At 34.4% G+C, this 22980-nt stretch overlaps 1 protein-coding gene across 5 annotated transcripts in view; it reads left to right on the forward strand.

Annotated features, from left to right (window-relative positions):
- Positions 1–22980, forward strand: part of LOC150110185 (protein fantom-like) — a 588918-nt gene that overhangs the window by 32492 nt on the left and 533446 nt on the right. For all 5 annotated transcript variants that reach the window (XR_016548253.1, XR_016548255.1, XR_016548256.1 and 2 more), the window contains exons 4-5: positions 1772–1836; positions 15606–15700. Coding sequence is in view for 2 of the 5 variants with exons in the window: in XM_090391966.1 (XP_090248092.1) it covers positions 1772–1836; positions 15606–15700 (160 nt within the window). In the remaining 3 variants the exon portion in view is untranslated. The remainder of the gene's footprint in view (positions 1–1771; positions 1837–15605; positions 15701–22980) is intronic.

The following is a 22980-nucleotide window of genomic DNA, read 5'->3' on the forward strand; positions in this document are numbered from 1 at the left end:
CACCAAAGACTGGCTAACTTGGCTATGGCTGAGAAAAATTCTTAAGCTCCTCACGTTTGTCGACGGGAATTGAACCTAGGATATTCCTTCCCCAGGCATATGGTTGCGAAGCACATAGCCACTAGGCTAACCACACTGACACTAGAGAAAGATGATGATATTTTAATTTTGATCAGCGTTTAGTCATTTCAGTATATAATAAGTTACTGGCTTGGAATAACAGTGTAACGAAATGAGTCTAATGCCTTAGTTGTAGATGGAGGTATTAACTCTTTATTCTAATTAGCAGCACGCTTTTACTTTCGTAACATTTCTTACTTATTCTGTCGCGTACTATGTTTATCCACCTTTCATGTTTACTAGTCGTATGCCTATGAACACTGGAAAATTTATTTGTTAAGACTGCACCACCAATATTTCTATATTGGCATAAGACTTAGTAATACGTCTGGTAAATCTCTCTCCCCTCTAGCATATATTCCTTCAATAAAGTTTACATAAACTGTCGTGGTTCTTAAGTACTTAAACTTCACTTTTAATGCCTTAGTTGTTTCCCGCTCACAGATCCAAGTTTATTTAGGAACAGCATTGTAAAATAAAAGATAAGGCAGCACTCTATTGACATATAATTAAAACATTTATTTACTTAATAACAGAGTACATTAATTAAACGATAGGTAGGTTACTTTCTCTACCTATCCGTTAGCCTTTTAGTATAAAGAAACTTTCCCTTTTCAATACTAAATAACTTTACAATTTAATTAATTACTTCTCTTATTAAATCAAACTATTGAAACTAATTTACTCACAAAGAGGTTAGCTAGCTATGCCAAGTTATCTCACAAATTATATTCCAATTAATAACAAATCAGAGGACTCTCTTATAGACACTTATTACTATTTCTTATCAGTCCATCTATAACATATCTCTTGGATTACAAAAGGAATGTACAACAAAAGATGGAACAACAGAAAAGCATGGCAGTCAAGACAGTATTTTTAGGATGGGATTAATATCTTCCTTAGATGGGGTAACATTATATCATGATACATAAATGAATCACATATTTTCTCTTCATCAAAGAAACTTAAGTAAATTCATCACAAACCCATCAAACCATAGGATACTATTCTCAGTCTTGGGTGCTTTTAACAGCTTAACTCCACGCACGCACGCACGCATGCATGCATGCGCATGCGCGCACACACACACGAGAGAGAGCAGTTAGGTTAATTAATGACCTTTTTCTAACCATTCCATAAAACATGCACACTTCAGTTTCTGTTGTGTGCTTTTCTTCAGATAATTCAATACATACTGTTCATTGGTATTTGTATCAGAAATCATTTTAAGACATATGCAGTTGACTAGCCATCATCTATTTATAGTGGATGTTGTTTTGTTTTGTTAAACTTTTGGCTTCCATTCTGGTTAAGTAGGGAATTTTTTATATTTCTATTCTTATAGATAACTTTACCACATGATTTCCTGGGTGACGTAATTGGTGTTTTCTTCAGTTTGCCACTCTCTTTTTTTTAATTAGGGTTTGTTCTTTTCAAACTTTTTTTTTGCTAAAATAGGATGAGTGATTCCCTCTCTCTCCATTTGTATTTTATATAAAGTACATAACCAAGCTTCACATTAGATTGGTATATTATAAATGCAGGTATATTTTCTATACCTGCATCTATAAAAAAAAAAAAAATAAAATAATTTCAAAATTAAATTGTGTTGATTTTGTAATTATATTTTATGCATGTTCTGTTTTAGGTTAGCTACCAAAATGACCAGGTTGATTAATGAGAAAAAGATGAGGCATGATGGAAATCCTGTAGGTATGTTTGAAATACTCATATGTAATATTATGCGTGATGATAGGGAAATCTTATTAACACAAACTCAGTTAATTACTTAAGAGATGAACCATTCATTTTCAGTTTGGCTTTCATTCATGATATACTAGCATATTAAATTTCATTATTAATTCATTAATTAAATAATTTTTTTTTTTTTTTTTACTCTTTTCATACTTGTCACCCTGTTGTGTTAGTCACATTTTACAATCATAATGCTTGTTAATATATCATGAATATATGATAATATGGATTATCATGTTATGGTTCCCTTTATAAGGCTTTAATCAGGCCACATATGGATTATTATGCACAGATTTGGTCACCTAGTTTTCGAAAGGATGAAGATGTATTGGAAAAGGTTTAGAGTTGATTGACTAAGGTGGTTTTTGGTCTCTGGAACGTTGAGTATGAAGACAAAATGCAATTTGCAGAAATTAGTGGATAGAAGGAGGAGAGGGAATATGATCAAGACATATAAGCTGTTATGAGGTTATTATCAAATTAATGTTGTGAGGTTTTGCTTAGAATGGGTGAAGATAGAGAGAGAACAAGAAGTCATCCTTGGAAGCTGTATAAGAAGAGTGTGAGCAAGGGAGTGAGGAGTAGGCTTTTGCATGGAGAGTGGTGAGTGATTGGAATGCATTGTCCGAGAATGTGGTGAGCACAGAGGCAGTGAACGTATTTAAGGCACAGTATGATAAACTATGTGTGTAATAGTGGGACCTCCCACAATGAGTCTTTTGACTCCGTGGAAGTTTTTTATAATAATAATAATAATCATAAACCAGAGGAAAACTCACGTAAATAACTTTATTAGTGTAGAATTTTTGCCTAAGTATCATAGGCATTGTCAGTACAAGATCACAGAATGGCAATTAAACATTAATAGACAGTTCTAAAACAACACTACCTAAGTAGCTAATTGTAAGATAGCTATAAAAAGTCAATAAAAAAAGAACTTATTAAAAAAATTATATATATATATATATTCAAATAAAATAAAGTTAAGAAAGATTAGCTGATTTAAAAAGTATATATATATTCAAATAAAATAAAGTTAAGAAAAATTAGCTGATTTAAAAAGTACTATTTCTCACAAAGGGTATAGACGTAGACAGTTTAGAGAAGGGATTATTAATTGTCATTTGTTATGAGATTATCTCTATTAAGATATTTTTTTATTCCGAGTGTTTATTATTATGCAAACAAGGGTTCAATTCCGATTGGAGCAATGACTTTTAACTGTTTCTTTTAGAATCCGGATAATCACTGACTCAAAACCAAAATACAAAAAATATACTCATTTAATAAAACTAAAATAATATATACATTAAAATAAAATGACATAAATACAAAATAAACTGGATCCAAGGCCTTCTAAAATAAATCTACGCTTTAGAGATTTTCTTATCCAAAATTATTAAAATCACCCATTCTCTGACTCATTCTATTACTGAATTGTTTAACATATATTTAATCACATCTACCAGACTAAACACCTTGTTTTCACAACAGCAAAAATGTTTCTTCTTCTTTTCCATGCGATCCTTTCTTATTAATCTTATGTAGTATACAATATTATTCCTCACTGAAGTATAAATACTCTTACGTCTTGCAGTTCAGTTTAATGCACAAATCTGTTCGGTTTTGTACTGAAGAAAACTACTTAAAAATCAACATATCTTAGTTGAGCTAATTCCTGTACCCTTTCCAGTAGAAATAATAAATATATCCGCCGTCCTTAAGACAGATGAAACTTTCCAATCAGTGTTTCCTCGAACATTCCTTTAAAACATTGACTGCAATATCTTCTTTTATTTACTAATTACTTGTTGACACTCTCAACTCCTCCAGTTTAAACACTTGCAGTTTTTCTATTCCTTTTCAGAATCCACTATTAATATTCTTCTGACTGTCACATAAAACTAAATAAACTTCATAAGAACAAAATTCCTCCGGTCTGTGTTCTTAAACTTCCATTAGCCCTCTCCTGTTTTTTTTGTTACCTCGATAAAGAATGCTCTATCTGTCAGCTGTCAATCACATATCAAACTCCCCGGCGCACTCCATAAAAATGGCAAGCAAGAAGTTAGGTATAATGGCTGACATGTTGTCTCTGTTAGTGTAATGAGAATGCCTTTATAAAACACAACACTTAATAATTTTAAACTGCAATAAAATTTCTGAAAGTAACATAACTATCCAAATCCAGTAAGTACATAAATTTTTTAAATGCTTTACACTTCATTTTGACAAAATAACATTAATAACGGGCACATTGCAAGTGCCGACAATACATGTTATGAAACCAAAACTAATACTGTAATATATTAACAAACAATTTGTAAAAATATTCATACTTTTAAATTATGAATATTTTTAAATAAAATAAAATTAAGAATGATTAGCTGATTTAAAAAGTACTATTTCTCACAAAGGGGATAGACGTAGACCATCGGATCTGTTTAAGTTAGGATATTGAAGTAAAATTTCACACATTTCTTTATAAAGCTGTTCTATGAGGAAACGACTTTAATGAAGAATAAGAAGAGATGTGTGGCATGGAGCATTGTCCATGCAACATGAAATCATTTGCCCATTTCTTTTTTTGACACATATCATTTCACAAACATTCCAGTACTCCTTTACAATATTCAGAGTTGATTCTAGGTATGATCTCCACCTGCATAATCCCCTTCCAGATCGAAAAATATAATTAACAGTACTTTGGCATTGGATTTCGATTAGTGTGTATGCTTTGGCCAAGGTGAGTTAGGTGTTTTCCATTGGAAACTCTCAGTCTTGGTGTCAGGATCATGACCATACATCCAAGATTTATCTCCAGTTATGATGTTTTGGAAAAAGTTCGAATCTGAAGTCACATGATCAATCATGCAATTCCATTGAAATTGCCAAAAGCTACACTTCTCCTTTTGCTCAGGCATCAAAATGTGAAGAACAAATTTCATGTCCAATCATTTCATGTTCAAAACATTTTGTCAAAATGTGTTGATCTGAACCAAATGAGATCATCACCGATTTCTCGAATGGTCAATCTTCAATTTGATTAAATCATTTAATCCACTTTTGTGCATACGATGTTGAAGGGTGTCCAGATTTTTCTTCATTATCATTCGATTCAAAACCACTATAGAATAATCGTTCAAGCCATTTGTAAAACAATCTTATGCCTGACAGCACCATCTCTGTAACTGCTACTAACATTTCATGGGTTTCTGATGCACTCTTACTAAGTTTGAAACAAAATTTTATGTTTGCTCATTGACAGTTGACCGACTGGTTAGTGTATCCGCTCTCCAGCCAAAGGCTGTAGATTCGAATCTGCCATAGGCATGGATGTTTGTGATTGTCTGTGAAAATACTAGTCGGCGGTAGATGGTGTTGGTGTAGATGATGATGATAGTTGCAGTTCGTTGTAATTGGTGGATTGAGTGGTGGAGACGGAGAGTTGTAGAGTAGGTGCCCTCCCTCGAATAGTCTTTGGACTCCTTAGAGATGTCACGTAATACTACTACTAATAATAATGATTGCGCAAGACAGGTCAGAAACTGTACTGATTTTCATTATTGTCTTTTTTTGTTGTTATTATGGAATACGTCCAATTAAGAGGACAGGATAGGATACAGATCATTTTGCAAAGTAACGAACTAATTGCAACACAGTAACTGAAATTAGACACTGCAGATGGTAATTAACTTATTGAATGATGGAATATGCAGAAATTTAGAAAGCTTGGAAAGTTGAGAAAGAATTATTATAGCTTTTTACTTTATTTTCTAATACAGTAAACCCTTGATTTAACGGACAAAATTTCCGGTCCATTAAATGTGAAAATTAACACCCTGTTAATTTTAAAATGCTTTTAACCAAGATTTGCATATAATTAAATTAACAGGCTATTTTTTATTATTAATTTCCTGTTATTTTTAACAAATTTTTGCGAATAGGCTATCATATGTTGGAAAAATACTGTAGTAATTTAGCCGACATAAATGAGTCACTGCTCATAAAACATGTTCGGTGAATGATTAGGACATGATCACACCTATCGCACTGTAATTGGTTCTTTTGTCGCGTGGCATGACTTTCTGTGGCAGTTTTATTACACACATTTTCATAATTTTAGGGGGTTAATTATAAAAAAACAGCAGAATTCAAATGTTCAAAAAAAACTTGATAGTTTTTTTCAAAGCAGGATTACCAAGTGCCTCAACATCGAACATTAACTTTACATTTACTTATCTAAATGTGCGTGTGTGTGTAAAACAATTTTTTTTTGTTATTGCAGTGCTAATATTGATAAAATTGCAGTATAATGTTACAGATATTTTTATTTAAAAATAATTCGTGATTTAACGGACTTTGATTTAACAAACACCCCTTAGCCATTATTAGTCCATTAAATCGAGGGTTTACTGTATATTATTTCTTTATACTGATTCTAAAAAAGGAACCTAAATATTTTTTGACTCTTTTCTCAGTTTCTTCATCATATGACATCACTAGTCTTGTCCGTCCATCCTTCAGTGTTTAGAATTATTCAGAAAATCCACAAATGTAGTTAATGTGTGTGTAGTCCTAATGGTGTTATTTTACTGAGAGTTTTTATAATGATTACTCTTAACATATAATGACACAGAAGAAACTGTTTGACTTCTTTCATAAAAGAGTTGATTCAAGATAGATTATAAGTGTTAGAACTGAAAACGTGATGATTATCATGATCAGTAACGAATAAATAAGGCAATGTTCGTGTATTACTGATAAAATATTTTTTTTTTAAACTGATAAACACAATATATTAGCACCTTTGTGTTTGTGTGTGTGTGTGTTACAACTAGAGTCCATTTGTTTTTTATCATTTTTAAAATTTATGCTTTTATATTTTTTTACATAGTACAGAAACCCTATGCTAGAAACCAAACAGTATTTTTTCAAGCTATTTCAGTCCTCCGATAATTGGAGCAACATAAGCATATCTGGCTTTGAAATTCATTTCCCACCTAAAAGTTAACAAATGGGGGTGCTTAAGAGTCAAAGCTGTATAACTGAGAGGAGACCTCCACATAGCCTTTAAAGGAATGCGGAGAACTGACCAGGGCTTCTGACCTAATGTCCAATCCTCACTTTCTCGTGGTGCACCCTGTTTGGTATCTACTTGGATACTGAACGAACGAGGATGGGCTGGCAATATGGGATTTAGCCGACCAAATTGTATTCTTATTGGTTAAACCAAAATAAAAAATGATGGTACAACATGACAAAATTTCGGCCGGCTGGGGCGTTGCAAGGTTAAACAAGGCCCCCATTGTTTTTGCCGGGGAACCAGGGCGAACAGCGAAAAGTCAGCTACTGGAACAAATCTGAAAACATACCCCAACTCAACATCACGAGTTAAAGATTGGTACTATTAACATAAAAAGACTGAATGGCAAAGAAATGGAGCTAGCTGAGGAATTAGATAAGTACCAGATCGACATAATAGGGGTGACTGAAACAAAAAAGACAAAAACTGGTGAAATCTTCCTGAGCAATAAATACAAAATGTTATATTCAGGCAATGACAATCAAGGAAAAGAAGGAGTAGCCATAGTATACAACACAAAATACGAGGCTTATCTTCTTAAATGGCAGTCAGTCTCAAGTAGAGTAATGTGGGCAAATATGAGAATGGGAAACCTCAAAAAATTTCTCCACTTCTACCTTATTTGTATCTGTGGTCCCACAGAAGGTTCTACTAAGGTAGAAGTTGAGGAATTTTTTGAGGCTTTAGAAAAAGCAACTGACACAATGAAAAAGGAAAAGTTGGTCCTTGTTGGTGATCTAAATAGCAGAATAGGAAATGATTGTGAGACATACAAAAATATTTTGGTAAAATTTGGAGAAAACAGCAAAGCTAATAATAATGGCAAATATCTGTTGGATTTCTGCTCAGGACATGGACTGGTTATTACTAACACCATGTTTCAACATAAAAATGTGCACAAATTCACATGGAGAGAAGAGGCAAGGAAAAGTCTCATTGACTATGTTATTGTTGATAGTGATGTTTTCTCCCTGGTGCAGGACACCAGCATATACAGAGGATTTGAAATTGGAAGTGATCACTATTTAGTCTTGAGCAGGATAAAATTGAATTTCATATTGAAAAGAATAACATGTAAGAAAGTTTTAAAGCGAATAAAAGTTGAAAAGCTCTCAGATGTGAACTGTAGACTAAAATACACAAAGATTATTGAAGAAAAAATGAAAGAGTTTGAGAACAGGAATCAAACCTTGGAGATTCAGAGGCAAGCCTTGAAAAAAGCCCTGATTGATTCAGCTAGAGAGGCATGTGGTGAAGTTGTCTGCAAGGATAGAAAACTTAGAACTCCATGGTGGACACAGGAAGTTAAAGAGGCAGTGAAGCAAAAGAAGAAAGCATATCAAAAGTTCCTGCAAATAAGTTAGCTTGTGCTCTTAGAGAATACAGAGACAAATGCAAGAATGCAAAACACTGTGTAAAACTAGCTAAACAAAAGTCATGGGAGGACTTTGGCAAGAATATAGGAAATAAATATTAAGAAGGGGCAAAATATTCTGGAGGTTGTTGAAGAAGCTTAGGAATGGAGGAAAGAGTGCTGTAAAAGGAGTGTTAGAGATGATAAAGGTGACATGAAAACAGGAGAAAAAGATATCCATGGAGTAATTACTTTGAAAAACTGCTAAATGAAACAAGCAGTGATGACAGCACAGTGGTAAAAAACACTGACCAGGCATGCAGTCAGAAATACATATCCATACTTGAAGTAGAAAAAGCCATCAAAGGCTTGAAATGTGGAGAGGAAGCAGGAGTAGATGATATTCGACCAGAAATGCTGAAGTATGGTGGTATAAGAGTCTTACAGTGGCTGCACTGCATAGTTCAGAAAGCCTGGACAGAGGGACGAATTCCCGATGATTGGAGTAGAGCTCTCATAGTACCCATATATAAAAAGGGAAATAAAACTGAATGTGAGAATTACAGAGGTATTTCCCTACTGAGTATTCCTGGCAAGATCTATGCAAGTATACTTGAGAAACGGTTGAGAAGAATTGTGGAAGAAAAGTTTGGTGAAGAACAAGCTGGATTCAGGCCAAATAGAGGCTGTCAGGTTCAGATCTTCACTTTACGACAAATAGTCGAGAAAGCATGGGAATATAACAAAGATCTGTATTTAAGTTTTGTCGATTTGGAAAAGGCATATGACAAGGTGCCAACAGAGAAGCTATTCAATACACTACAGTTATATGGTATCAATGGGGCATTATATCAAGCAATATTTAGTCTGTATTTGAGTTGTAAGTCAGCAAATTGGAATTGAAGGATGTAGTGGAAGCTGGTTTAATGTTAAATCTGGTGTGAGACAAGGATGTACTTTATCCCTTCTGTTATTCATAATCTATATTGATCACATTGTGAAGGTAAGTGGTATTAAACTTGGAGATGTTAATGTCAACTCTTTGCTTTATGCAGACGATGTTATACTTATCAATAAATCCCCTACAAGTCTGCAAGATTCCCTGACTAAATTGATTAACTGTTGTAATAGATATGGTATGAAGGTCAGCAATAAAAAGACAAAGACAATAGGTAGAATTGTTGAAAATGTCAACTGCGCTGTGAAGAGAACCCGTGGAACAAGTAAAACATTTCACCTACTTAGGCAAGATTTTTTAGTGAACATGGTAAATTAAATATGGAAATAGACAACAGAATCAATAAAGCTGGTATGGTAGTAATTCAATTGAATAAATTCATGTTAAATAAGAGAGAAATTAGTCGGTATACAAGAGCTGTATACAAGACAGTGTTCAAACCAGTTTTAACTTATGGATCTGAGAGCTGGGTCAGAAATAAAACACTTGACCAAAGACTAGAGACCGCAGATATGAGAGTCCTGAGAAAGATTATAGGTGTGAACAGATGGCATCAATGGAGTATCATATTAAAACGAGGATATTAGGAAAGAACTTGACATTGTCAGCATCCAGGAATGCGTTAGTAGAGCTAATCTCAGGTGGTGTGGTCACTTAAACAGAATGGGCGAAGAAAGATTAGCAAAACAAGTGTTCTCTGCCAGGTTGGCAGCAAAACGACCCAGAGGAAGACCAAGAAATAGGTGGATTGATGCTGTACAAAGTGCCTTAGACGATAGAAAATAAGATCTGATAATGTTGGAGTCTTGACAAGTAACAATGATTTGGAGGAAAATTGTAGATAGGAAGTTAGTAATGATGTCAATTTTTTCATGTAGTACTATCATATCCTGGACACCCCTTGAGGGTACATGGCAGGAATTTGATGATGATGAAGTTAACAAATTGCTTCAACATTGGTAATTATGCAGAGTAAAAATTAACCATAAGATTAACAAAAGTGCTTATTAATCTAAGAATGAACATGCAGTTATTGAGTGTGGTTAACATAGTAATACATATAAAAAAAAAAACCCAGTTGATTCATGTAAAGTAATAGAAATGAGAATTAAGTTTTTTTGTTTTTTTTTTGAGATAAAGGACTGGTTATGACATTTAAAATATGAATTACAAGAATGAGTTACATAGCAGGAGCATATCTGTGACCAAGGACATGAGGAAGTATGCTCCTGCTGTGTTTACTCATTTTTGTGGTTCATATTTTGAATGTTGTAACTAGTCCTTTATCTTTCCCTGAATGATGATTATGTTGAAGTGAGCAACATATATAGGAATTGACATTAAATTATAATTCTTTTATATATGTTAACTGTTTTTTTTTTTAAAATATATATTACTTAACTCTCTTTCTCTAATATTTATTTTTCCTATATCCCTCAGTTTCTATTCCTGTTGTAGTGTCATCTTTAGTCAGCCCTGTATCACCACAGCAGCCTGTATTTGGAGAGATTAAATGCTAAAGTTATAAACTCATTCCCTTAGTTCTGATATTTTTGGCATTTGTATGTAAACAACAAAGGATATTGCAAAAGTGCATGAAATTATAAACATTCTTCTTTAAACTTTAGCTTGAAATTTATGAACAATCAAATATTATATATTGAATTATTTAAGATATAGGTTAGTCATTTGGCTTCTGGAAAGTTAAGCACTAATCATGTGCTCGATATTAAAATTGCGAAAATTATAGAAAGTGGTGTTGATCAGTTTGGCTTATGATAGACTCATTTCTCTCTGAGGCTACCCCCCCCCCCCCAGCAACTTCAGTTTCTACACATTCATTCTTTTTACATACATTAGTGTATACGTATGATATTCACTGCCTATAGATCTTTCTCCCATCATACAAATATCCAAGCCTTTCCCTTTCTGCACACTCTGGCTATTATTTCATTCATAATCCGTGTTCTTTTGGCCAACTTTTAATTCCTTTTTGCTATAAAACTATCTTGCGCCATCTCTAACATTTCTCTTGCCATTTGTGCTACTCAGATAATTTGTACTTTTTTTTTTATGCACTTCCTACCCATGAAATATTGCAAACCTATGGTGTGTCCATTGGTGGGGTAAGGTTTCTAAATTTTTTATTTTATTTATTTTTGTTTTTTTACATAATCCAGAAACAATGCAAAAGAGACCAAACATGGAACTTTTTCAAGCCACTTGCAGGACTGTAGTAAGTGAAGTGGTGTCTTGCACTGAGTGATGAAATTCATCTCCCACCTAAAGATATTTGAAAAAAACATGTCCATGGCAGGATTTGAACATGTAGCCTGTCGGTTTAGGCTAGCAGAGACAAAGACTTATCACTAGGTAGTAAGTCTTTGTCTCTGTTGTCCTGGTTGGTTTGTTGGTTGAACACACTTTCACCCTCCTGTACACACACACACACACACACACACACACACACACACACACACACACACACACACACACACACACACATTCACACTCTTGTCTTGCATATTTTGTGTCACCGAGTCACCATACAGTACTTTCTTTTTTACTCCCCATAGCACAGTGCACACCATTACTGTCCCCACTCATTGCCTCTTCATTTGTTCCCAGCCTTCTCATTTCTGCTCCCCACTTTTCTATTGACCACATTTTTAACCTAAAGTAAATTCTGCTAAATAATGAATATAGGATTCTATATTTGGGCAGTAACAATCAAGGAAAGGAATGAGTAGCTATAACATTCACTGCAATTCTTCATGTTTGAAGATAAACTTCTTGATTGGAAGGCAGTTTTCAAGTAAAGTTATATGGGCAAACTTCAAAATGGGGAAATGGACAGAGAAACTTATTTTTGCCTATGTTCCTACGGAAGATTCTCCTAAGGAACAAGTGGAAGAATTTTTCAAGTCATTAAAGCAGGCATCTGACAAAGAAAATGGAAATAGTGATCCTTGTTGGAGATATAAACAGCAGAGTAGTTGAATCCCACCAGGCATCTAGAAATGTTTTGGGAAAATTTGAAGAAAAGAACAAGGCTAATAATAATGACAAGCACTTGCTAGATTTCTGCTCAGGATGCGGACTAGTCATTACTGACACTATGCACCCACATAAAAATGGGCACGGGTTCACACGGAGAGAGAAGATACAAGAAATAAGAAAAGCCTCACTGACTATGTTATCATTGATAGTGATATCTTCATGCAGGTTCAGAATATGTAGGATTTGAAATTGGAAATAATCACCACTTAGTTTTAAGTAGGATAAAAATGAATATCACATTGAAAAGAACAATATGTAAGAACTTTTAAAAAGAAGTAAAGTTGAGCAGCTTTTACAGGTGAACTGTAGACTGTTTATTAAGAAAAAATGAAACAGTTTGAAAACAATAACCAAACCTTGGGATTTCGCTGGCAAACTCTGAAGTAAAGATTGATTCAGTTAAGGTAGCACGTAGTGAGGTTTTCAGCAAGGAGATAAAAATAAGAACACCATGGTGACAAAAAAAAAAAAAAAATAAATAAAGAAGCAGCCGTGGAAAAGAAGAAAGACTATTGAAAGCTACTAACAAATAAGTTGGCAGATGCTCTAAAATAGAGGGGAAAAAATGTCAGAGAGCTAAGCAATGTGTAAAAGTACCTAAACAAAAGTCTTCAAAAGACTTGGGTAAATATATAGAAGGCCAATATCAGGAATTTGTTCCAGTAGCTGACTTTTTGCCCTGTTTCCCTGGCGAAAACAACAAGGGCCTTGTTTAACCTGGGGACGTCCCAGCCAGTATGAAATTCTGTCATGTTGTACCATCGTCATTTTACTTGTAGTTTAAGCCAATAAAAATACAGTTCGGTCAGCTAAATCCAAAATTGCCAGTCCATTCTCATTTGTTCTTATCTAGACAGATATAACAGGGTGCACCATGGGAAGGTAAGGATTGGATATTAAGTCCGAAGTCCTGGTCAGTTCTCCGCATTCCTTTAAAGGTTATATCAAGGTCTCCTCTCAGTTATACAGCTTTGATCTTTAAGCATCGCAGACTGAGAAGTTAGATACAACAATGTTGGGGTTTTAATAAGTATTAGACTAATTTTGAAGGAAAATTGTTGATAATAGATGAGTGATTAACGTAAACTTAATCAATATTGGAATGTTGACAGATAGCAGGCTAATCTGGAGGAAAATTGTTGATAGAAAGTTAGGTAATGATATAACTTTTCATGTAATACTGTCATTAAATCCTATACACCTGCTGAGGGTATAGCATTAAATTCTGTTATGTTGTACCATCATTTTACTTTGTGGTTTAAGCCAAAAAGAATACAATTTGGTCGGCTAAATCCCAAATTGCCAGTCCATTCTCATTCATTCAGTATCTAGGCAGATATAACAGGGTGCACCGCGAGTAGGTGAGGATTGGACATTAATTCCGAAGTCCTGGTCGGTTCTCTGCATTCCTTTAAAGGTTATGTCGAGGCCTCCTCTCAGTTATACAGCTTTGACCCTTAAGCATCACAGACTGAGAGGTTAGATACAACAATATTGCGGGGTGCTAACAAGTATTAGACTAATTTTGAAGGAAAATTGTTGATAGGAGATGAGTGATTAATGTAAACTCAATCAATATTGGAATATTGACAGATAGTAGGCTAATCTGGAGGAAAATTGTTGATAAGAAGTTAGGTAATGATGTAACTTTTCATGTAATACTGTCATAAGATCTTATACCCCCCCTCCCCTGAGGGTATATGTCAGGAATTTGATGATGGTAATAATAATAATAATAACCATCTAGTACTGCCATAGTAATCTGTACACCACTTTGAGAGTACATATCAGATAATTGACGATGATTGTAAATTAGCCAATCTCAGAGATGTCAGGATTTTTTTTTCTTGAAAACTTTAATTTTTCATCCCACCTGACAATAAAATGGATGCCTCCTGACCTCATAGCATCAGTTGCTTTTGCTGTAATTTGATCAGTGCAACCAATCCATCCAACCCATTCACTTGCTGCCACTCCCTCCTTTCATGCTTCTTATGTCCCTTTCATCTGCTTCCTTCTGTAATCACTCTGTTTATTATTTCATCTTCTTTAACTTCTCTTTTTACTATCTCAGTTTTATTTCCAATCAACTTCTACTTGCCTGACATCTATTCATCTTATCATCAGGCCTCTTATTTCTAGCAATACTAGCATCCAAAATTCTCTTAAAACTCCATTCTTACATCCTCTCTCTAGCATATACTTCATCTAACATGCTTACATCTCCAGACTCTTTTATATACTAACATTGCAATGTACAAAAATGTTTTGATGCCTTTTCTGTCACAGCCCTTCACATTCTTGGTTGAGTGTTAATGGCAAATACAACATGCAAATATTAGAAACCTCGACAAAAATGCATACCTCCATTGATGGCTCAGTAATTCTAATGTCTTAAATATTTTATTTTACAACTATTCTTTCTTTTTAGAGTGAGGGTGAAGAAAATATTCTTTAGAATTACCACAGTTGTTGTAATTGTATAGTTGACTGTTAATCTTGGCAATATCAGTTTTTTTTTTATATACAGTGATACCCCGGCTAACGAAGATAATTTGTTCCGGAATCACATTCGTTAGCTGAAATCTTCGTTAGCCGAAATGTGATTTCCCATAGGTTTCTATAGAAAATCGTTTAATTCGTTCTGGATGCTGCCTACTATTTAAAGATAAGTTTTATAAAATAGTAAAAAGCACACCATAAAAGGGCAAAAACTCACCAAAGGCAGATGAACAGCCACCCAATTAGATGAAGGAGAATGGAAAGTAGAATGAAAAACTGATGATCTTTACACTATTATATACACTTTATTAAACTGAAAATATGTACACAACGTTTTTACTATTCTTCTTCCAAATTTTCAAAGTTTATTTAAGGTAAGTCTCCTCTTCTTCAGTAGCTGGCCTCTGTCTCTTTGCTAAATATGAGGCATCTCACTTCTCGCTGTCTCAAACGTAAACAACCCAGTCGGGTTGGTGGGTCTCCCCTATGTAATGTGGTCAGCTCATTTCTTTGTCACACACATACAGATGGAAAAGATAAGCTCCTGGAATGGCCTGACCATTCATGTTTGCTGCGTTATGTTAGTGCGCGCATCCACTAAAACATTAGTTAGCCGAGTCCAAAAAACAGTGAAAAAAATCTTCGTTAGCCAAAAAATTCATTAGCATGGTCACTTGTTAGCCAAGGTATCGCTGTATATTTTTAAATCCAAAGTTGCTTCTGACAAAATTGTTTCTATCCATTAACATAATTATTAATTATATTAGGGAGTAAGAGAGATGTTGAATTAGAAGAAATGGTTCAGGATCTTCAGGACAGGGTGAGAGATTTGGAAAAGCAGAATACACAGCTTAGAGAAAAGGTAAATATCCTTTTTAAATTAAATACTGGTTAGTATAACAATCTTATGAATGTAATGTGAAAAAATATATATGGGATGATTAAAAAGGAATAAACATAACTTCACCAGCTTACAACAGCAGTCATCCCAATAAAAAGACTTTCTTACATGGATATAATATTGAACAGTTATTACAGAGATATGCTGTTTGAATTAAAAAACAAAACAAAACAAAAAACTATGCAGTTTTCAATGATAAAAAACAGTAGACACATGCTTATAATTGAAAAATTTATAATTCATGCCTACACTAGGTTCTCAAAAGTACTACTCTTAGTGTAATTATGAATATCAGTCATCCATGTATTGTGTATTGATGTTGCAGTTTATTGTTGTGTCTCACAGAGTGTGTAGGTTTTGTGTTGACATGGTGACCCATGGTGGCCCAAATGTGAATTCAGGCCATAATGGGCAGAGATATGCAATATGCACATCTCTGCCCATTATGGCCCAAATCTATCATTATGTCAAGTCAACTTCACCTTCTTGTAATGTGACCTGTTTCTATAAAAGGGGTTCTGGTGCATGGAACGACCCACTACAAAAGGATACCTTCCTTGTTGAAGGAAATACTAACTGGATGTTCATCACCTGGTGAAATACCACTGCACAGCTTATTGGAGATCTGAAGTGGCAAATGCCATGTTTAGTCTCCTGAGCATGGACTCCAGTTTCCCCCCCCCCATATCAGTGAATTGAATGATTCCCCTTCCATGAGAAATACATTGATGTCTAAAACTTAAGGATGAACACTATTTCTGAAGATTACAACTGTAAATTCAAGCAAATCATCTTGTGGTAATTTGTATAATTGATGATTTCAAGTAGAAAGTGGGTACACATTCAAATATTTGAGTCAGTTACAATGGGTCACGTGGTAGCATGTAATAGGATAAAAAGCAAAAAGCTGCACTAAGCAAATTGTGTTTGAATGAAGCTCTTTTTTGCATGAAGGATAAAGTTGCAAACTTAGATGTCTTGTAATGTCTCAAAAGACATCATCTAGATCACATATGGGCAACCCCCCTGCCCATGGGCAAGAATCGGCCCTCTACTTCTTTTGATCCGGCCCTAATCTATTTCAGCGAAGTTAGTCTGATTTATGGTGGGAGAAAACATGGTGTGTTCTACTAACTCACATCAAGCTGACGTCATATGCAAAACACACTATGTTTTCTCCAACAAGGTCTCTTTCTCACTTTGACTAGCGGCGTGTGTGAACATGTTACAATATGTCAGTTCGGTACTTGCGTTGGTGTTGTGCTTTGTTCAATGCCTGCATTGATGTTATGTTCTGTTCGGTGCCTGTGGTGTAGAAGACATTTTTGTTTGACAGTTCTGAATATCGCTTATAAATTTGGGACAATGTCAGGGATTATTGCAAAAAAAGAAAAGTAGATGCAGAGAATCGTCAATTTCAAGACAACTGGACGGAGGATTATTATTTTATTCTGAATAAAGATTTGCCTGTATGTTTGCTGTGCAACGAATCTGTATCCGTCAACAAAGAATACAACTTGAAGACACACTTTACTCCGAGACATACGGATCACCCAAAAATTGATGGACAACTACGAAAAGATGAAATACTGAAGTTGAAGAAGAACTTGGATACCCAGCAGCAAATGTTCAACAAGCAAAGAACGCAGCACCACAGCATTGTTAAAGCCAGCTTTGTGGTAAGCAAAAAAAATCGCTAAGCATTCTAAGTCATTTGGTGAAGGAGAATTTATCAAAGAATGTCTGCTGGATGTTGCAAGTATAACATGTCCTGAAAAGAAAAAGGACTTCGAGAATATTCATTTGTCAAGATGTACTGTTGTCCGACAGATAAGAAATTATGGCTGATGATATCAAAAAAGTTTAAAAGAGAAGATTGCTAGATTGGAAGCATTTTCAATTGTTTTGGATGACAGCACCGATGCCTCCGATAGCAGCACAACTAGCAATATTTATTCGAAGATTTATTCTGTGATGTTGATGTGGATTTCAACATCACAGAAGAATTATTGGTGCTTCGGCTGTTAAAAGGAACAACTACCGGTGAAGATATATTTGAAACATTTAAAGAGTTCACTATCTGGCATATGCACTGATGGAGCCCCTGCAATGGTTGGTGCACAGAAGGGATTTATTGGAATTCATGAAAGAGCAATAGAACTACAGATCCATCCGGAAAATTTAACACATTTTCACTGCATTATCCACCAACAAAATCTGTGTGCAAAATCGATTAAATTCACAAATGTTATGGGAGTTGTAGTAGCCAGTATTAACTTTATTAAGTCATGGGCACTTAATCACTGCCAATTTAAGAAGTATTTGGCAGACCTATTTTCGGATTATGAAGATGTGTCTTATTATCGTGAAGTGAGGTGGTTGAGCAAAGGCAAAATGTTAAAATGATTTTATGATCTGAGACAAGACATTGCAGATTTTATGGACATAAAAGGAAACACAATTAACCAAGTAAAAGATGATGAGTAGGTGTGTGATTTAGCATTCCTTGTAGATGTCACTCAATACCTAAACGAACTGAATCTTAAATTGCAAAAAAAACAAGGACAATTGGTTCACTGCATGGACATGTCAAAGCTTTTTGTAATAAACTAAGATTGTTGTAAAGTCAGATAAGAGCTAAAAATTGTTATCATTTTCCTACTCTAGCAACTCATAAACATAGCTCTTATAATAATAAATTTAGTTTAATCCTTTATCCCAGTGAGAACAAACAAAGTTTGTGCCTAAAAATATCTTCAGGACTGAATATAGTGTTGTACTATCTTACCTGGGTAAGTAGTGCAACACCAGGGCAACTCGTAGCAAAGGTGGAGCAAGCTACCAACACTCCTATCCCAGTATCTCCCATAATGCAAAACACATCTCCTTGTGGATATGTATACTATTATGCATTAAGGGGTTGGCCACTCCCTTAATGCATAACAGTATACATATCCACAAGGAGATGTGTTTTGCATTATGGGAGATACTGGGATAGGAGTGTTGGTAGCTTGCTCCACCTTTGCTACGAGTTGCACTAGTGTTGCACTACTTACCCAGGTAAGATAGTACAACACTATATTCAGTCCTGAAGATATTTTTAGGCACAAACTTTGTTTGCTCTCACTGGGATAAAGGATTAAACTAAATATATTATAGTCTAACCTAGTGAAAAATAAACTTTCAATATCTCTTATAATTGTTATGGAGATGAACTGAAGGCACTAATAGAGCAATTTGATACAAGGTTTGCCGACTTCAAAAACAAAGACTCCACATGCGCTATATTTGCTCGTCCGATGGATGCTGATGTTAATAATGTGCCAGAAAACTTACAGATGGGACTTATAGAGCTTCAGGTGGAATTAGTGCTAAAACCACAATTTAACAACATTGCTTTGACGGATTTTTATAAATTTTAATTGGTGGAAGAAAAATATACAAATTTACACCTTTTCAAGAAAAATCATTTGTCTTTTCGGCAGCACATATATGTGTGAACAGTTTTTTCGAGGATGAAATACAATAAATCAAAAATTCAGACAAGAATAACGGACGAAAACCTCGAAAATTCTATGCAATTATCCTTAAGTAACATTAACGTCATTATTGATAGTCTCGTAGTTGAAGTACAAGGCCAATCTTCACATTAAATTGTTATGTCGTTCATTATATTATAAAATTTATGTAGAGCTTTATACCAAAGCATTATATTATAAATAAATGAAATATGAAGTAGCAACTTGTTTTAATTCATTTAATATTAATTTATTTTATTTAATAATTTGGTCCGACTCTTGACTCGGAGACAGAATGATAATTTGGCCCCCAAACTAGGAAAGGTTGCCCATGCCTGATCTAGATGATTTCACATGGGGAAGAATTATTGGAAAGCTTGAGGAAGGTCACAGAATTACTGGTATCACCAGAAAGTTTGGAATCTCACATGCCATTGTATCCAGGCTCTGGCAGCATTTCAAACCAATGGAATGTGTTCTCCAGACATTTGCTAAGAGGTTGCCCTCACTCTACCATAACACATGAAGACAGATTTTTGGTTATAACAGCAAAACATAATCGATAACCATGGCCGGTCAGCTTGCAAGTTGGCTCCATTCAAGCATAGGTATGCAGATATCTTGATAAACTGTAACAAGATATCTGCAACAAGTAGGTCTGTATGTCCAAAGGCCTATAGTCTGCATCTCTTTATCCACAACTCATTGTAGAGCACATTTCAGTTGTGTTGTATCTATAAAAATTGGACAAGGTACCAATGGGCTAATGTACTCTTTACAGATTGCCATCTGTAAAGAGTACATCTAGTACATGTAGTCTGTACAAGAGAGAGTACAGACGACACTTGATCTGGCATGAAAGTGGTACTGCTTACCGATGTGAGAATGTTCTTGCAAGGGATAGATATGGCAGTGTTGGAGTCATGGTGTGGGGAGGCATTATGCTTAATGGATACACTGAGTTACTAGTGCTGGAAAAATGGACTATGACTGGCAAATGATATTGCAACGAAGTTCTTCGATGTCATGATTCTTTTCACCTGCCAGAGAATGGCTAATATAGAATCCCCTGTTTTTGACCTTCTCTGGCTCAAGGGTTCCCTGCCCCCATTTAGTAACTTTCATTTGTTCCATTCACCGGTCTCTAAACACTGATAACCATTCAGATCTCTTCACATTCCTTTCCACAAAACTCGACTATCTGCAGTCCAACTTTCTGTTTAGAAAGTGATCACTTTCTGTTTCATATCTGAACTCTCTTGTATCCTGAACTTTCCCCTGTTGTTTAGGTGTCCAGTAAGAACAATATTTTTCTTTGTAAGTTGACTTCTCCAATGACACTCAAAGAATTCCTCTATTTCTTCTCTACTGCTTCATTCATTGGATCTACAATTTTATATAAAATTTGCATTTTTCTAGTTTCCTATTTTGAAATTTGTTTACATCTTTTCTACTTGAAGTTACCTCTCATTCAAGCATGCTAATACTGTCCTTAAGATATTGTTTTGGATTGTCACCCTGCTTATAGGGCATGTGATCTCTAATAAACAGGGGGTTACCTTGATGATCTAACCTATAATCCACCCATGGTACAGCTTTATGTGAGTGGTATTGATATAAAAAGAAAGATGAACATGGAATCCACCAGAAGAACTAAGGTATACTATTGGCAATTAAATTTTCATATGCTAAGTAGCACAAAATGGCTTGATGTAATAATGATCATTCATTCATTCATTCGCATACATGTCACGAGTTAAAAGATTAGTAGTATTCCAGTGACTTTTCCAACTGTTGAATTAATTGTACATATATTTCATTGCCAAGTACATGCAAAAAAGGAATGCATGATGAGTATTCATATTAATTATATCTATTTCACACAATCACCAAGAATTATGATTATGTCATGGTGATTCCAAGAAATGATTCAAAAATTTTTTCTGTGCTGTTGCATTTTTTTCTTTTCACAAGCAACAACTATTTTTGTGCAATTCATGTCTTTGTCTATACCAGTGTTTCCCAAAGAAGTGTGTGTTTGTGTGGGAGGGGGTGCTGAAGCCTGGAAGCAGATTACTGGATCACAGAAAATGTAAAAAATTCAAATGTGGCATATGGACTGTTCATAGAAAAAATCAAGCTGTAAATTATAAAAAAATAAAATTGGATAGCAAATGTGTAATTATTATTTATTCATGTTTAGTAACATACACATGTGCATATAGAATCTAAATACAGATCTGGTCTAGGTTTGTTGCTTAACTGATTTCAGATACCAGTAAAAATATCAGATGTTTTTACTAGTATTACAGATGTAATAGTAGTAATTTAATTCAGCAAACTACATATATATATGTATACACGATGGGATGGAAATAATTAAATATATATATTCAGGGCTTGACAAATACGCTCACCCACTCGCTCGTGATGAGTAGATTTTGCCAGCTAGCAAGTAGCTGCTGACTGGAGAAAATAGTATATTTAATAAAAAATAACTTTCTAAACAAAATCTTTCCACTTTAAGAAAGCACAGAAATTAAAAAAAAAAAAAAAATAATGACAAACAACACTGTCATCCTAAAATTTATGGATATGGGAGAATTAATATAATAAATTATATATTCTAAAAAATTAATGTTGAATTTACTGTTCTTCCTGTTCTTATTAGTTATTGAATTTTTCCCTTCTAATGGTTCTCAACATAAAGGAAATCTTTTCCAACTACATACAGCACTGCTAATCACTTTATGGAACTCTGATTGACTTCTGAATATATCATTAAAAAAATGGAGAGTTTCCCAGAGTGAGTACACCTTTTGCATGGTTAATAGGGTTTTGCATAATTTATCGAGCCCTATATATGTGTGTGTGGGGGGGGGTAGTTATGTAGTTTGGAAAAAAATTATGCTCTAGTTCTGTAAAGTTTTGGAATAGTTGGTCTATAACCATTCATTGACTTCTTCCAGTGAATTTCCCTCCTTGCATTTTACTGCATTTGCAAAATAACAAGTTCTCCTGTGTTTCCATCCACATATAGAAAATATAGTTTTACCAGGTTTTCTAGTTGGAAATTTTCACTTTGGAGTCACTGGAATAATAATTTACCATTTTTATTACATAATAGCATGCTTACTGTTCTTTGAGCAGTATATATATGGTTCTCAACATAAAAGAAATCTTCTCCAACCACATACAGCACTGCTAATCACTTTATGGAACTCTGATTGTCTTCTGAATATATCATTAAAAAAATGGGGAAAATATATTTCTTCAAATTAACATGAAAAAGAGATAAATAATACTATTTATTTAAGGCAGTATATATCAGCCTGAATATTACAAGCCATTGTCATCATATTCAGCTGAAATATATGATCTTAAATAAATAGTATTTATTATTCCTTGTGTTTTTTTTGTGTTAATTTGAAGAAACCTCTCATGACACAATTATCTCTTAAACAACTATATATTATTATTATTAAGAGAGACCTCCAGGGAATCAGGGACTCATGGAGGGAAGCCACACACTACATGTACCAGCTATCATACTTGTTCTTGAATTCATTCACACTGCTTGCACACACACACACACACACACACATAAAATTTAATGGCAATCTATTCCAATCATGCACCATTCTAGAGAGAATAATCTAGATCTCATCCTCTTCTTAGTGGCATTCATTCTCAGCTTCCAAGGATGCCCTCTTGTCCTTTCCA

The sequence above is a fragment of the Typopeltis vanoorti genome, chromosome 1 (genome assembly GCF_054136105.1).
Source record: "Typopeltis vanoorti isolate ZY-2024b chromosome 1, IOZ_Tvanoo_1.0, whole genome shotgun sequence".
Taxonomy (NCBI): Eukaryota; Metazoa; Arthropoda; class Arachnida; order Uropygi; family Thelyphonidae; genus Typopeltis; species Typopeltis vanoorti.